This window comes from Muscardinus avellanarius, assembly GCF_963383645.1.
Source record: "Muscardinus avellanarius genome assembly, chromosome: 18".
NCBI classification, from domain to species: Eukaryota; Metazoa; Chordata; class Mammalia; order Rodentia; family Gliridae; genus Muscardinus; species Muscardinus avellanarius.
The window spans coordinates 17,175,407-17,202,785 of NC_137804.1; the positions used below are offsets into that span (position 1 = coordinate 17,175,407).

Sequence of the window (27,379 nt, forward strand, 5' to 3'; positions counted from 1 at the left end):
GCCATTTCCTACAAAGGCCGTCACAGAGGACAGTCCCCACATCACTGGAAGCGTGACAGGTACTCAAGGTGCCTGATGGGCCGGTCCACAGTAGAATGAAGAGATGTGAAGCTGCCTCGCAGTGAAGGGAGAAGACGAGACTTAGAGCCTATGGTTTACCATGGATCCGCCCACAGGGCTGGTGTTGCTGGTGAGCGTGCTGACAGCAGGGATACATCTGCCGTGTGACCCAGTGAGGAACGAGGGTCAGCAGGCCTGATTTCCCAGGTTCAAATTCTGACACTGTGATCTGTTTGTTATATAATGCTGGGAAAGTTGCTTGGTTTCTCTGTACTGTGATTTCTTTGTCAATAAATAAAGATAATTGCTGCCAGGCGTGGTGGCGCACGCTTGTAGTCCCAGTGCTTGGGAGGCTGAGACAGGAGGATCGCACAGGTTCGAAGCCAGCCTCAGCTACTTAGTAAGGCTCTCAGCAACTTAGTGAGACCCTGTATACAAATAAAGTATAAAATAGGGGGGGTATAGCCTGGAGGTAGAAAGCCCCTGAGTTCCACCCTCCGGTACCACACACACAAAAAAGATAATTGTAGTTATTACTTTTTATTTTAAATTTTAAAATTTTTTTTTTATTTTGCGGGTTTGAGGATGGAACCCAGGGGCATTCTACCTCCGAGCTACACCCCTGCCCTATTTTTTTATTCTTTATTTTGAGACAGGGTGTCACTGAGTTGTGGAGGGCCTCACTAAGTAGCTGAGGCTGTCCAAGAACCGTGATCCTCCAGTCTCAGCCTCCCGAATGCTGGGATTACAAGTGTGTGCCACCACGCCCAGCTTCATTATTACTTTTTAGGTTGGCATTAAACACAAACACACACACAGAGACTATTAATGAGCTATTGTATGTGTGTGTATGTGTGTTACTAAGGATTAAACCCAGGGCTTTGTGCCTGCTGGGCACACATCCTCCACGGAGTTCTACCCCCAACCCCATGAACATTTCTTTAATGGATGTTCTTGGCATGGTGTTTAAGTCTCTATGGGTCATGGTCTCTGTTCTAGTGCATGCATGCTTCATATGAACAGCTGAGCTGTGGAGGAACCAAAACCCACAGCTCCACAGCACCAGCTATTTTTGCTGGATAAGGGTGGATTAAAAGAGTAAAGCCCGGCCGGGCGTGATGGTGACGCTTGTCATCCCCGCACTTGGGAGGCGGAGACAGGAGGATCGCGCAGGTTCGAAGCCAGCCGCGTGCGCTGGCTTAGGAGACCCTGTTTCCAAATAAAAATGTAAAAATAGGTCTGGGAGTGTAGCCCGGAGGTAGAAGGGCTTCCAGGAACCCCAGTACCGCCAAAAAAAAAAAAAAAAAAAAAAAAAAAAGAGTAAAGCCCATGAAGTCGCATGGCTGCTCTGGGCCAACACGTGTCTCTGAGACTTGGGTAAATTTACCTGTGTGGTGAGGCTTCTTCCACCTTTAGTGTGCCTCCTGACCTTGGCTGTTTGGTCCACTGGGCCCTAGGGCTGGCCCCGGCCCACACCACCCTCCCATTTCCACCCATAAAACATAGTATTCTCCATTACATTAAAATATATATACTAAAAAGCCGGGCGTGGCAGCGCATGCTTGTTATACCAGTACTTGAGACGCTGAGATAAGAGGATCACAGGTTCACGGCCACGCTCAGCTACTGAGTGAGGCCCTCCGAATTTAGTGAGACCCTGTTCCAAAATAAAGAATAAAAAAATAGGGCTGAGGATATAGCTTGGAGGTAAAATGCCTCTGGGTTCAATCCCTAGTTCCATAAAAAAAAAAAAAGCATATACTACAGAAATGGGACAACTAGAAGGAGTGAGCAAAAAAAGAAAAAAGAAAAGAGAAAAAAGAGAAAAAAGAAGTATAAGTAAAAGGGTAGGTAGGGGAACAGTCTATAACGTTCCATGTTTTATTACATTCTATTCACTACCAGTCCTGGGAAGTTGTGTGCACTAACAAAATAGGCATGGATTTCTAGATATGTATATTTGAGAATATGTACACGCTCACATAACGACGCATATTACTAAAAGTGGATAAACACTTCATACCGACCTTAGGGGGTTTAAACGGGTAGTCTGGTGAAAAGGTAATGTCCAGGAAGAACACCCCTCCTTCGTACACAGACCCAGGGGGTCCCAATATGGTTGATCTCCATTCATAAATGTTATCTCCCTTGGGTCCAGCACTGAAATGAGACAGAGAATGAAATGTGCTTAGAAATTCTATCAAGTCTGAGATTTTAAGTTCTGTTCAAAGTAACTATAAATTGAGCAAGTCCACAAAAACACAACAAAGTTAGCAAGTTAATTCTATGCTATGATCCAGGTCAATATCACTATTATTCTACAAATGAAACGTGTTGGTATTACTTAACAAAACAGATCCAGGAAGTTTCCGTTGAGCCGCTCACAACCCTAAGCCTATGGAACAAGAGTCCAAGGGCCTTAGGCCAGAGGTAGAAGCACAATCAATTAAGTACAAAATTATTTGTGAAGTCTTGAGCAGGGTGATACAGCCCTCAGGTCAAACAGACAAAATTCAAAGCCAGAAACGCCACTGAAGAACAACCTGTCCTAAGTCTTTGTTAATAGCAGATAGCAAAGGAGAGGTTCAAGATCAGGACACCGCCATGGTTGAGAAGACTCAGGTCATACCCAGTCAGGATCCTCAGCTTTTCTTTCTCCCCAGCCCAAGGACTCTCTGGCACCCCTTCCCCACCCACTGGAACCAATGCGGTCTATAGATGAACGATATTATCATTTTGGCCTTATAATCATTACTTCTTCTGTCCCTCCCAGAATAGAAGTTCCCCAAGGAGCAGGCTCTGTCCTTAGGGCTGGGTAAGTACACTTGTGTTGGATACTGATAAATTAACAGCAAAGCACATGACTGCCAGTGCCAAGGTGTGCCCCTGAGGTCTGAAGAGAGTCACCAAGGAAAACAAGACCCACATGAGTCAAATGAATTGTACCAGTTCTCTTGGGTGAGCAGAAGGGCAGAGTGAGATTAGAATGTAGTTTCCTAGGAGCTGGGGGCAGAGCTCAGTGGTACTGTACTTGCCTAGCATGCATGAGTCCCTGGGTTCAAACCCCAGAATTGCAAGTAAGTAAGTAAATAAATAAATAAACTTTCCACTGTCTCTTCTGTTTTAGCAAACTAAACTCTCACACTCTGTAGCAAGGCGGGCAATCTTATTAAGATGCCTTGGAAAGACCTCATTGCCAACAAAAGATTTAGCTTCTTTTCTCTCTTGCTTTGAAATTAGTTTATACCTACAAAAGAAGTCATTATTGAGTAGCATATCCTAAGGTCACGTATCATAACCAAGTTGAGATTATTCCAGGAATAGAAGGATGGTTTAATAATAGAAAATTATGAATGCGATTCATCTCACTAGCAGATTAAAGTAGAAAAGAAAACGATAACCTCAATGGGTGCAGAAAATGACTCGAAAGGCTTTAATAACTCATTCACAATGTAAAATAAAAAAACCCAAAAAATCCCCTGAACAAAATCTGAATAGAAGTAAACGTCTCTAACCTGATAAAACATCTGCCAAAAAGCTCACAGCAATAACTGTATTCAACGAAAATATTAAAAACACTTCCTTCACACTAAGGAACAAGATGAAGATGCCTGATATCTCCACTTGTGAGTACTGTACTAGTGATCGTATTCATCAGAGTATAAAAATACACGGCAAAAATAAAAGTATATAGGTTGGGATATAAAAAGTAAAAACACTGTTAGTATTCAGAATATTTATGTTTGCAGGAAGAAACTTCAAAAATCTACACGCAATTTTTATGAAAGCAAAGTCGCAGGTAAAATCCAAATACCAATTTCATTTCACTACACTTGCAAAATTGGAAAACATTTTAGAATTAAAAAATACAAAGAACCTGTGAATAAATTTTAAAAAATGTTTTAATCCTTGGGAAGAAAATTATAACTTACTGAATTAACACCCAATAGAAATAAATAAATGGAGAGAGATACCAGGTTTACTAGCAGAGATACCTAATATCCTATAGATGTTAATTTTCCCATTACAATCCACTATAATTCCAATCAGAGTCCAACAGTTCTTGTTTTCAATGAAACATGACAAGTTGATTTTAAACTTCTTGGAAGCTCAAATTCCTCAAATTTCTACATAGATGGAAACCCAATATTGGTAATAATTGATAGGATTAGAAAAAGGTTTTATGGCCGGGCGTGGTGGCGCACGCTTGTAATCCCCGTGCTTGGGAGGCGGAGAAAGGAGAATCGTGCTGGTTCGAAGCCAGCCGCGCTGGCTTAAGAGACCCTGTTACCAAATTAAAAAGTATAAAGTAGGTCTGGGAGTGTAGCCCGGAGGTAAAGGGGCTTCCAGGAACCCCAGTACCACCACCACCAAGAAAAAAAAAGGTTTTATATTTGGAAAATACAAGAACTAGATTGCTACCTTCCTTAAACAAAACTCTGTTGTAGATGGATTAACCAGTTTTATGCAAGACTCAAGATTTTAGAGTTCGAGTGAAGAGAGTGCCAAAGAAGGCTACAAACTGAGAAGCGATGTTTGGATCATATAAAACCGATCACATTCTAGTGTCCGGAATATACAAACTCCTCCGGCTCATGACAATGACCAGCAATCCATTAGAAAAGATATGAGTGGCCATTTCCAAGAGGGGCAAACACCAATGAAAAAGGCTCAACTTCCTCAAAACAAGGGAAATGAGACTAAAATCACAATTCAATAACATTATTTTATAAACTCTTCAGATACCGATGAGGACGTGGGCAAACCTGAACTCCTGCAGTAGAGGTGCGGGTGTCCGATCCCTCTGAGTGAGAAGGTGGGTCCATCTTCATAAAGACGGAATAAACTTCTGTCATATGCAGCAATGTGATGGGAACTGACAGTATGCTGAGTGAAATAACAGAAAAACAAATACTCTACATCCTCCCTTATATGTAGAAGCTAAAACTTAACAGATGCAGCAGCCAGAACAGCAGAACAGGTGCCCGGAGCGTGGGCAGGTGTGGGAGGGTGGAGAGAAGCCGGGAAGATGGCCGATGTCTTGCGGCACAGGAGGGACACGACCTTGGAGCTGACAAGTGAGCGGGTATTTCAAAAGAGTTAGCAGAGGGGCTCTGAATGCTCCCGACACATAGAACCGACACATAGAAACGATAAATGTCTGAAGTGACAGGTAGGCCAATTATCCTTACACATAACATGCATGTACTGAAATGTTATACTAAATGTGTAAAATTACCATGCCAGCTAAAAATAAAATACATTTAAAAAAAAAAAACTTGGCTGGGCCTGGTGGTGCACACCTATAATCCCAGTACTTGCGAGGCTGAGACAGGAGAATCGCAGATGGTAGTTCAAAGTTAGAATGCTCACAGAACAAAACAACCAACAATGTGGAGTTATCTAGTTTGGTTGAACATGCTCCTACTTAACTGCACTTCTGGGTGTATTCGCCAGAGAAACGTGTGTGTGTGTGTGTGTGTGTGTGTGTGTGTGTGTGTGTGTGTGTGTGCGCGCGCGCGCCACAAGACAAACAGAAGAATGGGGAAGTGCCCTAGGCTTCCATCCCCAGTACCCAAGCAAGGAAAGAAGAGCGGTTTTCTGGGTGATCACAGAGGTCGCAGCAGCAGTGCAGGAGGGCCAAAGGCTCTGAGCATGTTCTACTTCTCGGTGTGTGTGTGTGTGCGCGCACGTGCGTGCGTGCATGCATGCATGCATGTGTGATGGATTCAGGGGTGAGCTGTTTCATTACTAAGTCTCAGAACTTACTTTTGTGGTGCTAGATATGTTCTTATATATCAAATTTTTATATAATAAACCAGTGTGTCAAGTTTCCAAAATGTGAGGTGAGAAAAGTAAGTAGTAGCATATGTATGGTGTGATACTACTGTATAAATAAAAACCAGACTGAGGCCGGGGACGAGGCTCAGTGGCAGGGCCCTTGCTTGCAGGGTCCACGGCAAGGCTCGATCTCCAGCACCGCAAATCAAAAGCAAACAACGCCTTCCCCCAAGACCCTAAAGTATAAATACAGTGATTATGGGTAAACATCCCCGCCAAAGTCTTTGAAGAACTGGACCGGCGAGATACACCTGACTCCACGCAGTGATTGCGCAAGGAAGAGAGGGTCTAGTGGAGTGCGGAGATGAGGGGCAAAGATCTAGAAATGAGAAGCAAAGCAGAATTTAATTTTATTTCAAGTGTGACTTCTCTTATTTAAAAAGAGATTAAGTGAAGCTGGGCCTGGTGGCGCATGCTTGTAATCCCAGCATTTGGGAGGTGGAGACAGTAAGACTGAAGACAGCCTCAGCTACTACTTAGTGAGACCATGTTTCAAAATAAAAAATAAAAAATAGGGTTGGGGGGTGTAGCTTGGAGGTAAAATGCCCCTGGGTTCCATCCCCACTGCAAAATAAAAAAAAAAGAAAAGAAAAAAAGAGATTACGTAAAATAAAATCACAATGACCACAACTTACTGCAAAGAGCTCAAATCCACTGCTAACCAGTGGGCCAAGGGACCAGAACACGGCGGTCCCGTCCCCATGTCCCCCTGACAGTCACCTCCCAAAGCTGGCGGTGAGGCAGACAGAAGCTATTCAGCCCAGATGACAGACGATAAAGCGTTGGTAACACCAGCCCCCTGCAGCCAGACAGGCTCATTCATTCAGGTGAATAATACACATGCTTGTACCCTGAGCTATAATTAGACCCATTATGAATAGATAAGTTTATCAGAAGGAAGAGCTTAAAAGTGGAGCAAATTATAGGTTTATAGTTACAACATTATTTCAAGGTGGATGAAAAAACACACACACAGGAGAATACATAGTTATGAAACTGTGCGAACAAACACATTCCCCAAAATGTGAAGATATAATTTCCTTGAGTCATTTTCAGAAAATTTAAGCTGATTTTCCAAAATAGTAGCCATAGTCAGTTATACTGCATAGGCTAGATAAGGGGTCACCCAATAGTGCCGCCAAGGCGGACAGGAGATCCCTCACTTTCTCAGCACGGAGGGCGATGTCTGTACATTATCTCCTTGGTCTGTGGCCTTCCACGTTTTATCTGACTCTGAGGCAGAGTCAAACTTTACTGGTTCTTTGAAGTCAGCCAGCTGTCTATGCAGTTATTACCAACAGAGCAAAGCATCACAGCTAGTATTATTAGTCTGTGTGGTCAAGGTGTGTATTTTTGGGGAGGGTACTGGGGATTGAATCCAGGAGTGTTCTACCCCAGCCCTACTTTATTTTTTATATTGAGAGAGGATCTTGCTAAGGTGCCCAGGCTGTCCTTGAACCTGTGATTGTCCTGACTTAGCCTTCCAAGTACTAGGATTAGAGGTGTGTACTACAGGGCCCAGTGTGATGTGTTTTTAGAGATGGGAGTGATGGTTCACACCACTGTAACACCAGGACCTTGGAGGCTGAGACAGGAGGATCACAGGTTGAAGGATGGCCTCAGCAACATGGCAAGACTTTTGGCTACCTAGTAAGATCCTGTTTCAAAACAAAAACTGAAGAAAGAGCTGTGGGTATAGCTTGGAGGTAGGATGTCCTTGGCAATCCCCAGTAAAACACGCACTCACGCACAAAATATTTAGCCAATAGCAACAAACTCTCTTGAGAATAGATCTGTTTTAAAAGGCATACGAAATTAATATAACCTCCCTAATATACACACTGAATCTCAGAAAACTATTCTCCTACACCATCTTTGAAATATGGTATATCTGAGCTGGGCATGGTGGTGCAGAAGTGTAATCCCAGCTACTGGAGAGGCTGAGGCTGGAGGATCACAAGTTCAAGGTCAGCGTGGGCAACTTAGTGGGATCCTAACTCAAAAAGAAAATTTAAAAGAAAAAAAAAAGGTGAGCAGGTGAGAAGATTGTACAAAGGGATTCTCAGAAGCACTAGTTATCTTTCTTTGTGAACTCATCCCTTTTAGCAGTGAGGCATGCTGTGCATATCCAAATGATCTGATACACTCACAAATGTCCAAGTCCCTTTGGAAGTTGGCTGCAGAAATACTGAGCTCTGGCTTTCAATACGGTAATCAATGTATTTCTCTAGCTTCAGTCTGGAAGGAAAGAGTAGTTCCCACCTTTTAAATGGAAATATGAAGCTGGCCCTTGTCAGCTACAGACAAGGACAGCAAGAAAGGCAGGTGGCAAGGAGAAAGGCTACAACACTGATTAAAATGAGGAAACTGCGTAGGGGTGGGGAATTCAAGGTGAAGATGTGTTTAGCGTTCTTGAAGCTTTGGGTTGACTTGTTGCAAAGTTCTATGGTGCTTTTTGTCTTCATTTTATTCTAACTCTCAGGAACTGCCACACAGATCCCTGAAAAACCCTCTTCCCCAAGCGTCTCTCCAAGAGCCTCCCTCTAGTTTAGACCACTCCAGCGTCTCGGTCCCTTCCAGTGACGCCTTTCCCAGGTCGGCCTCCCGAGGGCATCGACCCTCAGCCTGACTAGCTCATTATTCACCTTCCACAATCACCTACCAAATAGAGCTGCCATTTCTAATACAGTCAGAAACCTGAGCGTCATCTTTGACTACGTCCTCTCCTTCTTCTAAAATCTGTCTACGAACTGTATCAGTGCTCATGTAGATTACTGAATCATCACCCTCTGATTTCCTTGCCTCATTCCTAACACAGACACTCTTATTCTGCCTGTTTAAGGTACAAAGATTCAGCGGAAAAGAACTGCAGGAGCTAAGCAGTGGTGCGCACCTGTAATCCCAGCACTTGGGAGGCCGAGACAGGAGGACTGCAGGTTCCAGGTCAGTCTCAGCAACTAAGCAACGCCCTTGGCAACTTGGTGAGATGCTGTTTCAAAAAAAATGGGCTTGGGGTGCATCTTTGGAGGTAGAATCCCCCTGGGTTCAATCCCCAGTACCAAAAAAAAAAATCCCCAAACCCCAACAATGAAATGGTTGCCATTATATTAAAGTATCCTGCTTAAGAAATGAGACTAGTTATGCATACATTAGTTTGGTAGTTTGATTTCCATTCTTTTGGGTAGATACCCAGAAGTGGTATTGCTGGATCATATGTCAGGTTCATTCCCTTTGTTCTGAGGATCCTCCATTCTGTTTTCCAAAGTGGTTGCACTAATTTGCAATCCTACCAATGATGTATTAGAGCCCCCACTTTTCTATAGCCTCACCGGCATTTGTTTGTGCTTTTAATGATTGCCATTTAGTTGAAATTAGGTGAAACCTCAGGGTAGTTTTGATTTGCATCTCTCTGATTGCTAATGACGTTGAACATTTTTTCATACATTTACTGGCCATTTGAATTTTTTTCTTTTGTGAAGTGTCTATTTAGTTCACTTGCCCATTTTTTGATTGGGTTATTTGTTTTCTTAGTGCTGAGCTTCTTGAGTTCTCTGTATACTCACAGCCGTACAATTCACAATTGCAAAATTATGAAACCAGCTACAATGTCCATCAACAGATGAATGGATTACAAAGCTATGGGGTCTGTACAGAATGGAATTTTACTCAGCCATAAAAAAAGAACAGAATTACATCACTTACAGGGAAATGAATGGAACTGGAGAACATTATGCTAAGTGAGATTAGTCACTCGCAGAAAGGAAGAAATAGGATGCGCTCCCTAATATGTGAAAGCTAGGGAGCAATGGGTTATAAAGGAACTCTAGAGGAAGGAGGTAAAACCGTAGATGAGTAAAAAATGAGGCCTAACTGGGGGTGATGGGAGGGGGAGGAGGAAAATCCCCTAATGTACACGATGTACATTCACAAACCTATCACATTCAATCAAACATGAAGAGGAGGGAGATGGGAGGGGGTGGGGTGGGCACTGGGAAGTGCTGAGTGATGTGTGCATGCATGCCGCGACCATCTTGTACTCCATTAAGGTGTATGACTACAATGAACAATAAAAAAATAGGAGACTAGTGATTAGGTCCAATGTCAGGATATCTTTTTATGTCTTTTCATCCTGAGCAAGTCTCAAATGTCTGTGTATTCTTGTAGTACTGCGTATTAAAACCAGGGGCATCCTATCTCTGTGCTACACCTCCAGCCTGTGTGTGTCTGTGTGTGTCCAATGAGACTGGGGATTGAACCCAGGGGCATTATACGTCTGAGCTACACTCCCAGCCCTATTTTATTTTTAATTTTCTAATTTTAAATTTTTTAATTCAAATTTTTAAATTTTTATTTTTTAAATTGCTGAGGCTGGCTTTAAACTGCAATCTTTCTGTCTCAGCCTCCCAAGTACCTGGATTATAGGTAAGCACCACCACACCCGGCTTCAAAGGATTATTAAACAGTCAGATAATTTCAGCTAGCATTTTTTTTTTTAGCATCTCAAATTAGAAACTCAGTGATGGTCTTTGAACTGCTGTCTTCATTTCTTTAGCAAGCTCACTACTTCTTCCTGCTTTTGTTACCCCCCCCTCCTCACCAACCCCAGCCCTTGTGTCTTTAAACTCTATTCTGTGTGAGAAATTAAAGGCTTCAGGGGACCCAGGGCGTCCAGAAATAGAATCTCTTATCTATACTGTAAGAACAATTCTGGTGTGTGAGCAAGCCAATGTAGCAAGTGGTGTTTTTTTATTAGCCCCCCCCCCCACAGTAGACAGGAAGGCTGCTGAGCTTTACTGTGTCTGCTGATATTATCTGCAGTGCAAATAAGCTTTTGACAAGAATGTAAGCCACTGCTGCTCCTACACAGTTTTGAAGGCCAAATCTCGTCTCACAAAATTTCAATTCTCATACTGTTACCATCTGTGACCTGAAGCCCACTGCTATCCTTCTAACTGTAGTCTAGCAAAGCAAAAGTTCCATCTAAAAGTTAAGATGAGGCAGATCTTAGGAACAGCTAACTATCCTTGAGTTAGCAGAGATTTGTTATTTGTATATATACAGTTATTTGTATACATAGGGCAACTTGTTCCCAAAGTTGGCTAAATAGCTCTAATATATTCCGTGTACTTTTCACTGGCTGAAGGCATCTTTGTTTCTTGGATAGGAAAATGACAAGCAATCATTTCTTCTTAAAGCTGCCTCATTTATTCTTTTCTTTTCTTCTTTTTTTTGGGTAGTACTGGGGGTGTAACCCAGGGGCTTTTCTACCTCCGGGATATACTCCCAGACCTATTTTATATTTTATTTGGAAACAGGGTCTCACTAAGTTGCTGAGAGCCTCACTAAGTAGCTGAGGCTGGCTTCGAACCTGTGCGATCCCCCTGTCTCAGCCTCCCAAGCGTGGGGATTACAAGTGTGCGCCACCACGCCCGGCTGCCTCATTTATTCTTTTAAGAGACTGTGACATTCTACAACCGGGATGCTCTTTATTTTTGTACCCGACACTGCCATCTGACCCCAGACATCATCGCTGATCTTCCACTGAGACCAACATTAGCACGCAGGAGGAAGACGAAGCTGAGCCCACCAGGCGACCAGCCAGCAAGTGACCGCACACAGATACTCGAATGACAAATGTTCATCTCCCTGAAGCACCGGCCTCGTACAGCAGTGGTAAAGAGCCGTGCTTTGTATGCAGAGAATCACAGTGCAAACACTGACAGCACCGGCCACTCTTGAACTCATAGCCAGGTACCTGGTTCCTTACCGTCGGGATCCCCTCAGTTCTGAAAGAGTGGCTATCTCAGAGTTAAGGAGCACAGAAAGTGTTTTAGGCAGTGTATGGCTCACTAGCGTGTGTGTACGTGTGCGCGCACACATACACAATGCTATTAGTACACTTTATGCTATTAGTATGATCAGAATAAGTGAGAAACTAGTAGGATTGAGTCGGGATCCTACAGCTCACCTCTCCTTTAATCCCTGGACTCCAAAAGTGAAAACTGGAAGAAAGTTTGGCTCTAACTTTCCTTTTGTATACCTGCTGTATGACTCCTCACATTTTATGTCTCTCTGTCCTTTGTACTTCTCCCTGTTAAGTGTCGAGCTCATGAAATGAAATGACAAACATCTGGTAAGTTCCACCTTTCCTGGTCCATAATTCTGTAAAGAACAGCTCCAGTTTCACATCTTCTACCCTGGAACAATACTGGAGACAGCAGCAAGCCAAAGCCCCCACATATTCTGTGAGAGTGGCTTTAAAATTCATCGCCTCACCCGCATTATGCACAAACATTACCGCGTCAACAAAAGCAAATAATGAGAGAGAGAGAGAGAGAGAGAGAGAGAGACAGACAGACAGACAGACAGACAGACAGACAAAGATTCTTTTTTTCCCTAAGTTTAGAAGAATGGCTGAATGTTAGTTCTGTGGGGTAAGAAAGGTGCTGGGCGGCTAAAGTAGACCCTGTACACACTCTTTCAACACTTACAGATACCGACTGATCTCCAACAGGAGGTGGTGTTTGGCTGACTTAATTCAAAGCTCCCGCATGATGACTTCAGCAGTGACGATCCCCACAGGACCAGAGTACTAGCTGTAGACTGCAGCTCGGCTTCATTTTCAGCAGGCACCACCTGCTCCTCGGTGCCATCACTAGGTGGGCCCTGGTGTGTGGTCTGGGTGAGACGCCCATGGGGCTTCCCATCCGGACAAGAGAGCAGGCCAGATGATGGGTGCCAGGGGACTGCAGCCAAGATCGTGCCTGAGAGGAGGGAACAGAGACTCTGTCCAAGTGAACACAGGGTCTGAACAGGTCCCGCGGGCGGTTCAGACACAACTGCAGCTCCCGGAGGGAAAGGCTTCACAAAAGGCGGGGCAGAGAGGCAGGGGAGGAAAGGTAACACTGTGTCAGAAGCAGGAGCCAGAGCTGCAGGTCAAAGGCACTCCAGAGAAAAGGCAGGCGGAGGAGAGGAGGACGCCCACTGGGGGAGCAGCAAATACATGGAACCGCTAGGGCTAGGTAGCTCGGGCCCTAAATAGCGTGGCAGGAAGAGGAAACAGTCTAGGCGCTGTGGTTTTCAAAGTCCTTGCTCCTTGAGGCCGACTCTGCGGGGGTCTTTTGAGGTCACTGGGCTCCTCCCTCCCTCCCTCCCCACCAGAGTGCAGCACAAATCCCCAGGCATGAGGGTATGATTGGCACACAATTTCTTCAAATGCTCTTTGAAAAAGGGCAGTCCAGAACTTAAAAAATAAAATTTCGAATTGCTCCTGGAATTTATAGGGGAAAAACACCAAAAAACAGAATCCCATTCTAGACCAATTGGATCTGAATCTAATTAGCAGTTGGAAGCGCTGTGCTGCCACCTCGATCCCCCAGGGCCCGGAAGTGCGGTCCAGAGGCCATGGCATCGGGCAGGCCACGTTCTAAGCAAGACCCCAGCTGGCTGATGCACAGGCAACTGCGCGTTAGGGGAAGCAGAAACTGATGAGAGGACCTAGGCAGGGAGCACGGAACGGAATGCACGTAAGGTCAGCGCCTGGCTAGTGACGTCAGCGCCCGAGCAGTGATGTCAGCGCTTGATTAAGGTCTCTGCGCCACAGGTTGTACCCGGCACTTTCACACCTCGCTGGGCCTCAGTTTTCTTGTCTGTAAAGAAGAGAACACTGTGCGCCCGGCAGAGGTGTCCTAAGAGTTAGACATTTGCTATTTTATACCCATAGCATGAAGTGCACAGGAGGGCACAGTGGGTTTTTAAAAGACAGCAACTACTACTGTTAACATATATTCCTTCAAATTACTTGGTCCTCTGCAAACCTACAATGCTGTCTAAACCTGAAGCCCAGTGGCTGGTGTGGACCGTGGGCCAAGCTGGGATGATCACTGAAAGGCTCCCTGCTGCATACCGCTGACCGCCAGCTCAGTGGAGGCTGGAAGAAAGGAAACTGCACGATTCTGACACTGACAAGCAAAACAGCGTCAGACACTTAATGCAGTTCTCTATGTGTCTGTGTAAGAGACCAGAACTGGCTAAGATTATAAGCAAGTGCCGGCGTATAGGCCCCCCCTGAAACTGTCCTATTCCTCTCTGATCCTTTGACGGACACAGTCCCACCTGGGTTCTCTGGATTCACAGAGCCAGGATGGTCTGCTTAGCACCCTTCCTTAGTAAGGAGCTGCAGGAAGGTGAAATCCACTGTGTTATTCTAGAGGGGACGCTCGCCACCAAGCCGCGCCCGGCCTGCAGCTCACTGCTCTCCCTCCACATCAGCACTTGAACCTGGAGCCCATGGCTGCGGAGCAGAGTGTGGAGGAGCCAGGCCTGCCTTCCCGCCTCCCTGGAGCAGCCTGGAGCAACCGGATCCTTTCCAGCCGACACTCCCTCCCCAACACTGGGTATCCAAGACATTTGCTTCTGCTAACACCAGCCGCAAGCACATCAAAGATGCTATGTTCTAAGATTCCAAGCACTTAGCAGTGTAACTATTTACATAAAATTCGTTTAGTTTTTTTTAGCAATTCATTTAACAACAGTTTATCTCTGGATGGATTTGTAAAGCTGACAGAACACTGTTCGATGTATCTGCTTCAACATGCACTACAAGTACGTGAGACAGGCTTGTTATTCTAAAGGGACACTGCTCTGTTTTGCTTTTTTCTTTCTTAAAACCCCAATCTCATTAGCCTGTATTTCCTAATACCTTGTAGTGGCTTTCTTGGTCAGGCTTTGTTTAAAAAAAACAAAAAAAAAGACAAGTGTGATGGTGCACAGCTGTAATCCCAGTGCTTGGGAGGCTGAGGTAGGAGGATCACAGGTTTGAGGACAGCTTCAACAAGTAGTGAGACTGTCATCAACCTAGTGAGACCCTGTTTCAAAAACAAAAAATAAAAAGGGCTGGGAGAGTGGCTCAGAGGTAGAATGCCCCTGGGTTTAATCCGCCGTACCAAAAAGAAAAAAATAAAATCAGTCCAAGTCCTAAATGACATATGCGCATCTCGCCTCCCATTCTTCATCCTTCCTTTCTATCCATCAGCAAAGGTCAGGGGATGAGTGGGACTCTGCTCAGGGGAGTAAGAACACCAGACCACCTACAACAGGTCCATCGATCTTGTTCGCTCTACAGAGAAAGCTTGGAAAGCTCGGAAGCTCTGGGGGCTCTTGCCAGAGTGCTGCTGGAAGGGAGATTTGAAAGAGGCCAGCCACAAAGGACACCTGGATGGAGAGGGTGGGTGACCACACAAAAGGCTTAGAAGCTTACGTCTTGGCCTTCGTTATCTTCTCGGATCTGTTTCCCTTAGTAAAATGAACCATCCCTTTCCCCCATCGTGTGTCACCATTTTTATCAGGCATTCTCCTAAGAGTCTACAAATCCCCGACTGCGCAGCTGTAAAGAATACGTATTTTCTAAAGGGACAAGGACCGAATGTGGGAACACCGTCTTTCACGATGCTCGCCCGGGGAGGAGGGCGGCACTTCCCAGTCACGTCGCCGTCCACTGGTCAGCAGCTTGGCTGCTACGGATTGTCCCCTCTGACCCAGCTTTCGTGTGAGACTTTGCAACCTGCCCTTGTAAAACATTTATAGAAGTGACTTCTCACACTCGGCCGGTGATTTAATATTATACAAAGTTCGTTAGTCATGGTATCTACATCAATTTTCACAGTAGCTGTTACTGCCTTTCAGATTTCAGTCGCTGGCTTCTCTCTTTGTAAGCAAAACAAACACAGATTTTACAGAAGATCTGCTACTTAAGAACCACCAATTTGTAGTATCCCCTAATAGCTTCTGTCGACGTGGGCTCTATCTTGGGAGATTTAGTGGTTTTTGCTTTTGGCAGTGCTGCGATGGTGGAAATACCTTCCACGGCCCCTCCCATCATATAGTGCGTGCTAATGCACTGGGCTGTTGGTTGCAAAGCAGATTTAATTTATCCACTTCTCGGTTTGCATTAACCTTTGAATAATAAAGCACAGCTGAGGCTGCTGTAAGAAACAAACTGAAGAAGGAATAATTAAGAACACCTTCCTAGCCAGTGGGAGGGCTTTCATCGTGCCTGCACTAAGCATTAAAAAGGCTAATTGTACTCTTTATGTTCTGATGTACGTGCCGAGGACATAGTGTGCCTACAATATGTGTAGTGCTTGAAAAGAAAAGCTCTGATTCATCCAAATGAAAAAAAATAGGGGCAGTCTGATTCAATAAAAAAGCTCTTCTAAAGATGGGCACCCATTGTCCACACACAGAAAAAATTACTTCTGTTTATAAAAAGCTATTATTCACATGATGCAGGTGAACTATCTAGAGTAGCACATGAAAGGACACAAGTGTTAAGGCTGCAACAAACGCTGACAGTGGAATACATCACAGGGCAGCCCTCTCTCTCTCGATTCTGTCAAGTGCTTACGCCAGCTGGGTTTCACTGCTTTGATGGATTTAATTTTCCTTTGGGAAGATCAGAACCCAAAAGCATATCCATCATATTTATGTGTTGAAAATACAAAACCGTCATTGATATTTCATATACTTATTAAAACATTGTCAGTATCTAACATCATTTTCAAACCAAAGAGTACTTCACCTACATAAAGAGCTGGGAACCATCAATTACTTCCATTTCCAGACCTCCATGGACGCGCACACTATCCCCCAAAACCAAAGAGGGCGGTTTCTCCCATTACCAACGTTGAAGTTCGTATGTTTAATTTTTCTTACATTGGCAAGTTTTTTTATGCTCTCTTTTATTTTGCTAATATTGAGGCCTTTCTATTGCTGTTCAAAATACCACCCTGTTAATACTCTCTTACTATTTTTTTTTTTTTCAGGTACAGTTCTGGAAAGTAAAGAAGTAGAAATGTTTTTGTGTGTGTGCTAAGCAACTTTATGACTTTTAAAATTACATTTATTCTTTATTTTGGTGCTTCTTTTTATCCAATGGGTCTTCTCTAATTTTTTCTACATAGAGATTCCCTGTATATAGCAGGGAAAAGTAGAAACAAATCACAGCAGCACTGAGCTTGCTGTTTAGCACGCTGTCACCGTCTGCTGTAGACTCCCGTGAGTGGAGGCACCAGGGCTCCCTCAACTCTGTACCCCACCGAGCGGGGATGCCTAGAATAGAAGCTTCCAGAGCAGATGTTGACTGAATGTGTGAACTCATAAGTGACACTTGTAATACTGACCAAAATATGCTGAGGATAAAGTAAGTATAAAGTATAAGTATCAAATGAATGTTTTTTTTTTAAATTGGGGGTATTTAAAAAAAATAACCTTTTTTGGCCAGGTGCAGTGGCACACATCTGTAATCTTAGTACTCAGGAGGCTCAGAGAGGAGGATGACAGGTTTGATGTCAGCCTCCGCAACTTAATGAGACCCTTAGCAACTTAGCAAAACCCTATTTCAAAATTAAAAAAAAAAAAAAAAAAAGACTAGATGTGTAGCTCAGAGGTAGAATGCCCCCGGGTTCAAACCTCTAGTACTCAAAACAAAACAATCTTTTTTTGTTTGTTTGTTTTAAAAGTCTTCGATTTACAGAAACACTGCAAAGATAGTAGAATTCTTATATAATCCCACCCGATTCCATCTAATATTCTCATTAACATGACATATTTATCACAATAATGTCTCACTAGACTCCAAACTTCCCTGGGATTTCCCCAGTCTTTACCTAGTGGGCGGTTTCTGTTCCAGGATCTCACTCAGGACGCCACTCTCTCGGGGGATCCAAATAGCAGATTTCAAACTGTCACTTAAGAGTCTTGGCAAACATGAGGTTACTAAGACATCTTTAATGGATTTGAGTTATATTTACATGAAAACCTGTGCTTTAGTGTATCATACTTTTTTGCTCGTCAAAATGTTCAGTCAAAAAATGATGCAAAATAAGATATATTACTTATTTACTCATGAACTCAACACTCTAAGTGCTGCAGATTGAGCAGGGCACAAATACAACGTTTCATTGCATGGAACTTGCATCCTAGAAAGGGGAAGATGATAGAATATCTACCGATCCATGGACCTATACTGTATGTCTGATAGTGGGAGTGTTGGTGAACAATAAACAGTTGGTAAAGGTATTAATCTAAATAATTAAAAAAAAAACCTAGTGAAAACCTCTAAAACACTTAGGCAAAACATTTAGGTAACACTCTCTGATGATGACGATGATAATTATTTATTTTACAGTGTTGGGGATGGAACCCAGAGCCTCAATCATGCCAGGCAAGCATACATTTTACCACTGAGCAACACCCCAGCCCGACTTTCTAAAGTTTATCTATTTCTACAAGTTGTATTTTTCCACTCCCAAAGCTAATCATACAAATAAGCTCCTAAAACTGTATTAGTGCCTGAGAAATAGCTTTCTCTGTGAAGTATAATATTATGTAGTTGTATATTCATAGCTGGCGAAGGGTTTACAAAATACCAAGAGAAATTCTGTCCCTAATTCATGTAACTGTTCTTTGTTTTAAGCTAACAATTTATGCATGGCAAACACATACTGTTTATGACCAGAGCCTGCTAAGCAGTCACAAAATAATTCTAAAAATGATAATTCTGTTAATGACAACATCTCTTTAGTTCAGCAAAATGATAAAAAAGACAGAATATTTTTAATAAAAGAAACAAGTAATTTTAAACTTCCAGAGTTAAATCAACACTGTAATTGGGAACAGTAAACTCTTGGAAACAGCAGGGAAAGGCTCCTCAGCCCAGATCTAGATCCAAGGAGCCAAGGAAACTCCTTGGGGGGGGGGGCAGGAGAAGATGGAGCAAAAGGGCCAGAGCCAGAGGGCTGGTAGGGGCAGAGCACTGCAAAGCCCTGGAGCAGCAGAGAAGGGAGGAGGGGGGTTCTTTAGAAAACTGAATCCTGATGGGTGTCATGCTGGGTTGCAGGTGAGGCTGGAGAGGGACACTGGGCCAGATCCGGAAAGAACCTTTTCTGCAGGGCTGCTAGCGAGGTGAATTATGAGCATTTTCATTTACAAAGATCACTCCTGGCAAGGGGTGCCACCTGGGACAGGAGGCCTGGTGGGGGGCTTTCAGTGACAGGTGTATTAGCCGATGCTGAGACGCTGGGGCAGGAGGGAGGCCAGAGCTGAGATGCAAAAGGAGCGCGCTGAATTGGATGGGCCTGCAGCGGGTCTGAGTGCGGGTGCCAGCCAGGGGTAAATCTAGGTGAAGGGGCCGTGCTGCAGGGCGACTCTCTGCAGCACAGAGTGGGCCTCTACAGCCCCGGGGCCCACAGATCTAGTCCTCTAATTGTCTCAGAGCACACTTGCTGATGTTTCTTTCCTATCCTTTACCATTTCAATTTTCTTTTTTATTTTCTTTGAAATCAGAGTTTACCTTTGCATCTATCTCCTGGACCTTTGGGGGGCGTTTTCATTGCAGAAACATTATTCTGCCCCTTATTTTTTTCTTTTTTATAAATGTTGGTTAACAAATCTTATTTCGCCTCTTTTGAAAAGCGAAGAAAGTTTTCCTGTGCTTTCTAAGGAGTACTCCAGCTTTGTTCTAGAACTCTCTCTCCTGCTCCGTTCACGAAGTGATTACAGTAAGCACCACCTCTCGCCCTCCCCTTCACCTGTGTCCTACCTGCAGGGCTCCAGGGCTTCTACTCTGGCCATCCTTCTGCAAGGTTTTGGATTGTTCCTGGAGTTCAGGAGGCCTGGCTGCTCCTGCACCACCACCGCCTGGTGCTGCCCCGGAGGACAGGGGCCTGCAGGCCCAGCAGGCGTCCCAGGCTGCTCCCAGCTGCCCGCTGAGGCCTCTCCTGCCCTCTGCTTCCTCCCGCAGGGTCAGGGATCCCACATTAATCATATATATATAGTTGTTGGTAGTTTGTCTTCACTTGTTAATCAGGAAAATTTTGTGGGGACACCTGGTTTGAAGCTAGTTGCTAGTGTAGGTTTTTGGTTTTGATATCCCTAGTTGCTCTGGGTTTTTTTTGTTTTGTTTTGTTTTGTTTTGGTGGTACTGGGGTTCCTGGAAACCCTTCTACCTCCGGGCTACACTCCCAGAAACTTTTTTTTTTATATATTTTTATTTGGAAACAGGGTCTCTTAAGCCAGCAAGGCTGGCTTCAAACCTGTGCGATCCTCCTGTCTCCGCCTCCCAAGCACAGGGATTACAAGCGTGCGCCACCACGCCCGGCTAGTTGCTCTGTTTTTAAGAGAGATTAAAGAAATGCCATTCCTGCCACCATCTTCCATGAATCTTCTTGGGAGTTTTTGGGTTTTATTTTTATTTATTTATTCATTTACTCATTTATTGTGGTACTTGGGATGGAACACAGGGGCATTCTACCTCCGAGCTAAACCCTCAGCCCTATTTTTTATTCTTTATTTTGAAACAGGGTCTCACTAAGTTGCAGAGGTCCTCACTAAGTAGCTGAACTGCGATCCTCCTGTCTCAGCCTTCCAAATGCTGGGATTACAAGCGGGCGCCACCACGCCCGGCTGGTTTTTAAATTTAAACTACTTATTGATCAAAGTCTACTTCAGAATATTAGGAATTGGGGTGGTCAGTCATTCCCCCAAAAAAGGTAGTAGTAAAACACTAGTGATTTTTGAAACGTGGTCTTTGGAAAACATTACAGACGTGTGTGCACACACTTCTCTGTGGGCCACACTTCTGATTTCCTTCTTCACCCCACTTCCAGGGGAAAGGACTTAATTTTATATGTTTTACTCCCATGAAGTGTTTTGTTTAGCAGGTTACATGGTTAAAGATGCTGACGTGCCACTCTTCATGCAGGGATCAGTACTTAAACCTAAGTGGGGTGAACTGACTTTCATGAAAAGGACTTGCAGAGTCAAATTGGGCTAACAACTTGAACTTTAAGATCTGGAGTTCAAGCAAACAATATCGCTACATATAAAAACAATCCCTCCTGTTTCCCAAAGACTAATAGGGAAAGTATATAACTATATTCCTTGCATTTCTGTTAAAAACAGGGTTGTTTTTTACTTTCCTTTGCTATACTGGGGATTGAACTCAGGGGCATTCTACCTCTGAGCTACACTACCAGCTCTGTTTTTTATTTTAAAACAGGATATCACTAAGTTCCCAGGGTCTCACTAAGCTCCTGAGGCTGGCTTCAAACCTGCGATCCTCCTGACTCGGCCTCCAAGAACTGGGATTATAAGCCTGCGCCACCACACTTGGCTGAGAACAGGTCTTAACTAGTTTCATTTTTTTCTCCCATTTACTATCTGCTGCTAGAATAGCAACCATGGTCACCAAATGTGGCCCTCAATCCACCTACTTACTTGGAACAAGTGTGAAAGTGTCAACTAAATCACACAGACGTAATCTCACAAGTGACCAACCAAGTTAGTTTCCGCTTAACTTTATCTATTTAAAATTTCAATTTCCCTTAAGAAGTGCTTTGGATGAGATGTTTAAAAGAGCAATTTTAAGGGGGGGAAACCCAAACAAACTCCAAACCTTACATCTTAAATGTAGGTGCTGATGGTTAGCAGACATGGCCCTTCTGCAGACACTGTAGACTTTAATTAATCGAGGCTCAGTGTTTTGACAATAGTTAAGCATGACCTTCACTTTCACACTATAATACAGTTAACTTTATTACCATATTTAAGATTTGTGTGTACAGAAAGGTTATGAAAGTGAAGGGAAAGAAAACTAAATTTGGGTTTGTTTTAGAAATCAGAGAACTTCAGATACAAAAACCCAAACTGACGATGGATTGTATTTTTTTTTTCCAATAGGCAGAATCCTTCACTGAAAAGTGGAGTAAATCAGTGTCACATTCCCTTGAAACTTGCTTAATTGTGTATAGCACCAAGGAGAAGCCAAACCCGACGCGGCATTATAAAATAAACTGTTTCTCCTTCTTCTTTAGTGAACTCAACTTGACCGGTTCAGCTCTGCTCTCAGTCACGACTGGGGTAACTGACTGTCCTAACAGTGCGATACACAGAAGTTCTTACTGGGAAGAATGGAACAGCAGAACCAAGGAGGCCGCTGCAATTCCTAGAAAGGTAAAATTATGATGTGAATAATGATTTTTTTCCCCTTAGGGCCGTATTTAACTTAGATTTTTCTCTTTACTTGTGAGTATTTCCTTCCTGTAAGTCAGGAGTCCTGAGTTAAAAGTAACAGCCTGCGTTCTTCCTATCTTCTCTCTGCGAGGTGACTGACGCAGACTTAGAGCCGGGATGGACTGAACGTTCCTGTCTCCTCACAATTAGGAGGTCTGGCCCTTGGGAGGTGGTGAGCCCTCGTGAATGGGATTGTGAGAGCTTTCCTCACCAGATCCCGAGTGCTGGCACCTGATTTGACTTCCAGTTTTGAGAACTGTGAAAAATAAAACTGCTGCTGTTTAAAGCCACCTGGTCTATGGTGCTCCATTATAGTAATGAACTAAGATGGAGCTCGAAGGGATTTTGACAATCCTCTAACAAGTCTCTCATTTTACAGTGGATTTACAAGAAGTTTATAGAGGTTTATTTAAAAAACAAATGCAACATTTATTGTATGCTCACAATATACCACATCGACACACCTAATTTACTCTTAACAGCCTGTAAGATGGATTCCATTCTGCTGAACTTGGAGATGAGGGAAATTAAGAGATACATGGCTTGCTCAAAAACACAGGCTGTTGGTCAGTTGCAGCACAGAGTTCTAAGTCTCCAAAGACCAAGTCTGTTTCGTGTGTTTACTTCTGGTTAGCTGTTTGGTCTGCTCTCCCTTTTCCCTGCTCCCTGACTTTCTTCTAATGACAGGTGTCTTGCCCAAGGCCACAGAGCTGGAGGAGCATTGGATTCCAGGTCTTCTGATAGCAGGGGCACCTCCTCCAACTAAATAATTTTGTTTTGTTTTGTTTTGCAGTACTGGGGATGGAGCCTAGGGGCATTCTACCTCTGAGCTACACACCCAGCCCTTTATCTTTAGTCTTTTTTTTTTTTAATTTTTAAAACAGGGTCTCACTGGGTTGCAAAGGACCTTGCTAAGTAGCTGAGGCTGTCCGCAAACTGTGATCCTCCAGTCTTAGCCTCCCAAATGCTGGGATCGCAAGTGTGTGCCACCACACCCAGCCAACTAAGTAAATTTTAAGGACTGTTTCTCCATGGTTACTATGAGTTAAATACTATGGCAGAAGCTCAGTGTAGTACAACTATCCCCGAAATGAATGTCTCAGAAGTATTGTGCTCTAATTTTATTTGAGGACCACTTTCCCATTTTCTTCAATGTGTTTGATTTAATGTCAGTGTGTGTGTGTGTGTGTGTGTGTGTGTGTGTGTGTGTGTCTGTCTGTCTGTCTGTCTGTCTGTCTCTCATACTAGGCCAGACAGTTGTGAATAATATGAGAAAACTACATTCATCCTTTTTTGCTCTTATAAACTTATAGAGAAATAAGATTTGAATGGAAGAGAGGAGAGGAAAAAACACTAGAATGAATGTTACCAACTACAAGTCCAGAGAAAATAGCAGTAGAGACCGAAATAAAAAGGGAAAATGAGACAGGACACCGGGAAGGGGTCGGGAGAGAACTGGCTTGAAAACGGACAGCGGTTGAGTAGAGTCCAGGAGTCCCAGCAGCCTAAGCGGAGCAAGAGGAGGAGGTGCTGTAGGAGAAGCTGGAGGGAGGGAGGGGGGAGATAAGGAGGGAGGGGGCCACCTAGAAGTCACTGAGGCTCCAATGGTGCAGAACCAAAGTCATGTCTCAACTAGAGAGTGCTAAAATAAAACTAACGGCTGCCATCTGTTCACTCTATCCCACACTGCAAAGAGCATTCCGCGTTATTCCTGACTATGACTCCATGAAGGAAGAATCATCAGGCCGTGTTCAGTGGTGTCACTGCAGCCTGGGCAGCCGCCCTGTCCCAGGTCACGGAGCAGGAAGTCCAGCATCAGTGCCCTTAAACCAAGGCAGCCGGACTCCAAACCCACAGCAGCTCAATTAAAATCAACCGACTAAACAAAACACTTGTCTAAAGCACAAGTCTTAGGCCTTTAACTTATTTTCAAACACAACCACAAAGGGAAAAACACACTTAAAAGATCAAAAGGCAAGAAAGAAAACCGTTAAGTCTGAGGCTTCTCATAAGTCCACATTAAAAAAATATACAAATACATGTAATAAGGTATAGTACCTGCTCAATAGTTACTTCCAATTTCCAATGGAACATGTATCCATATTTAACAGGGCATTTAAATATTTCTTGTAGCAAACTTTACTTGCTGAATACCTATTTTTTCCAAGGAAAAATAGCTTTGAAGTTTTATCTCAGACTTTTTCATAATAAAATAAAAATGCCAAGAAAAACAATTGCTTTTTAAAATTCATTTTACAAACACAGCAGAGTAAAGTCTAGGGAGCTTCTACCACTGTAAAAGAGCAAGTAATAAATTCATTGTGATGAGAGAAATAAGAACATATTCTTGTCGATTAGCTGTTAATTTTTGCAGCAATCTGTAATGAGCTCACTATTAGACAAAGAATAACCCATCCTGTGTGTTCACTAGAGTCTGTCACAAAGACAAGATTGTCAGGACTATGAAAGAGTTGGCGCTGCAGACAACTGGCTGTGAGGTGACTGAGCCTATTACAGGCCAATATTTCCACATCTCATTGCTTACGTATTTTGTACCTGCCTATTCAGGTAATAACTCTAGTATTCTTCATTTAATATTTTCATTAATGTTTTTTGGGGGTACTGGGAATTGAAGATGGGGGATTCTACCTCTAAGCTATACCCCTACTCCGTTTAATTTTTTAAAATTCGAAACAGAGTCTCACTAAGTTGCTGAGGCTGGCTTCAAACTTGTGATCTTTCTGTCTCAGATTCCCAAGTACTGGGATTATAGGCATATGCGACCACACCTGACTTTATTAGCTTTTCAAAAAAGCCAGATTATGTGGTATGATTACAACACACCAGTGAGTTTATTTAAGAAAAAAAAACCCTATTAATTTCTTTTCTAAAAAGTAAATACTTAGATTAACCTCAACTAAAAAAATAAAAAATAAAATCATGGCTCTCATGAACCAGTTACATATCTTCCTAATATAAATTAAAACATACATAATTATAAATTTTAACAATGCCTGTTTTTTACTACCAATAATCATCTGCACACTTTAGTGGTAAAGCACCAGACATTGAATGATCCCTTTATAAATGCTCTCTGAGCACCGGGATAGTTAAAAGCATCCCTTGATAACTCTGCTAATTGGCACAGGAAGCCATCTAACACTGGAACAGGTGTGTCTCTTTCAAAAACGCAGATACTGCACAAAGGCTAGAAACCTGATCAAATGCGGACTTTGGTGGAGGATGGAGATGTAGCTCAGTGGTACAGTTTCTTCTTAAAGTCAGGCAATAAACTTGTCATGTACCCTTAATTAAAAAAAATAAACGGGTCCTTTAATAGCAAAAAGAATGGTGCTAACGATTCTAAAGTTATGTCATGGCAACAGGTCTTGCAGAGATTTATAACTTTGGGGAAGGGTTTTAATATGGGATGAACTATACTATACCTAGCGTGACTCAAATTGCCTCTTACAAGGGAAGGGGAGCTGCTTGGGCTCTCGGATCACACAGCTTTGAATTCCACCTTGGTTTGGCCACTTGCAATCTTGGATGATTCTTTAGGCAGCTCTATTTCAGTTCCCATGGTGGGCTAATAACTACCTACTTCATAGGATTGGTGTGAAGAGTAAATAGTGTAGCATGTGGAGGTAAAAGTTCAAAGGTAGAAATAACATATAAAATAGAGGAAGGAATCTTGACACTTGTCTCCCTTAGAATGGGACAAAAATGAAAGTTTGTATTGTCAATGAAGGCTCGAGTGATAACATGCTTTTCAAAGGATGATAGGAATATCTTCTTAGAGAATGGATGTGTGGCTGTAGTCTAGAGCCTGCATTGTGGATTTTATCATTTGTATTTAAGACGACATCCTTTAGGAAATCACTTGATAGTTCTCTCACACACGGTGTCATCTGATCCCCACACAAACCCTAAGAAGCAGTACAAGTCTTAATACACATTTTGTAGATGAGGGCAGTGAAGTTCAGAAATATTTAAATATCCTACAATTATAGTAATTGAAGCAGTAATTTCTCATCTCCTCATAACTGCTTGTTTTACATTTTAAGATAAAAATAAATATCATGAAATGAAATTTTTTTTGGGGGGGGTGATGCTGGGATGGAACCCAGGGGCTTTCTACCTTTGGGATACACTCTAAGACCTATTTCACATTTTATTTAGAAACAGGGTCTCACTAAGTTGCTGAGAGCCTCACTAAGTAGCTGGGGCTGGCTTTGAACCTGCGTGATCCTCCTGTCTCAGCCTCCCAAGTACTGGGATACAAGTGTGCGCCACCACACCCGGCTTTAAATTTACATTTAAATTATTGTTAATTTGGTTTGCTTTAGACTTAAATAGAAATGACACATTATTTTCCAACACATAAAAGTAAAATTTCCAAATGAATTCTTAGAATAAAATCTTGCTGTATAATATATGTATATCTATATATCTGGGTCTCTCCCCATCCATATCAGGTTCTGCAATAGGAGCCTCTATGCCCTAAAAACAAATCTACAAACCTCTCTCAATAGTTGATTTTATTAAAATGCTAAGTAAATTTCCCTTTTAGAGTGGTTTACTGCTCTAGACAAGAGTTATTTCTGAGCACTGCATTTACATTACATTTTAAGTAAGGCAATTTTTACTAAAGGTCAGATATCGGTTTTAATATTGCTTAAATTTAATGTGCGTGTGTGCGGTACTGGTCATTGAACCCAGAGGCGTTCTACCTCCAAGCTATGCCCCCAGCCTAATTTTATTTCTTCTTTGGAAACAAGGTTTTACTCATTGCTGAGAGCCTCACGAAGTTGCCATGGCTGGCTTCAAATCTGCGATTCTCCTGTCTCAGCCTCCCAAGTACTGCGAATACAGGCGTGTGCCACCATACCTATATTTTAGCATTGGTCTAATTACTTAGTATTTAAGATACTGGAAAAAGGAGTAACTACAATTAAATAATGAACTAAACAGCCAAACTAAATTATATAAAATATATTTTCAATATTCTTGAGTTCAGTGGCGAGGTTCTAGATGACCTGTTGAAGATTATAGTCAATACTTATAGAAGCTTCTTCACTTGGCAGTGAGCAGGCTAAGCAACTGTGCAGGAACTGCTGATTTTCTCTACGTGCAAGCCTCATAATCATTAGCGGTGCACAACAGCCACAAAAGTGATGTGCAAACGGGCTGTTTTGAAATGAAGTCCAACGTCACAGTTCATATATTCTGTATATTTCAATTTATCAAGAACACAATGATATTCAGCCTATTAAGTAAATTGGCTAAGTGAAAACAACTAGCATTAATGCCTCTAATTCTTCTGAGCGGAAAGTTTTGTACCATGGTACGTTATAATAAATGACGGTCACGAAACACGAATGAGTTTAGAACTATACTGGAGTAA

The 27,379-nt window shown here is 43.0% G+C and overlaps 1 protein-coding gene across 3 annotated transcripts in view; it reads right to left on the reverse strand.

The window, feature by feature from the left end:
- LOC308276452 (ubiquitin-conjugating enzyme E2 E2) overlaps nucleotides 1-27,379 on the reverse strand; it is a gene marked incomplete at both ends in the record, with an annotated part of 621,585 nt that overhangs the window by 391,566 nt on the left and 202,640 nt on the right. For 2 of the 3 annotated variants that reach the window (XM_080715232.1, XM_080715230.1), the window contains one exon: nucleotides 2,088-2,220. The exons of the other annotated variant lie outside the window; for it this stretch is intronic. In XM_080715232.1, the coding sequence (XP_080571358.1) occupies nucleotides 2,088-2,220 (133 nt within the window). The remainder of the gene's footprint in view (nucleotides 1-2,087; nucleotides 2,221-27,379) is intronic. 3 annotated transcript variants of the gene reach the window in all.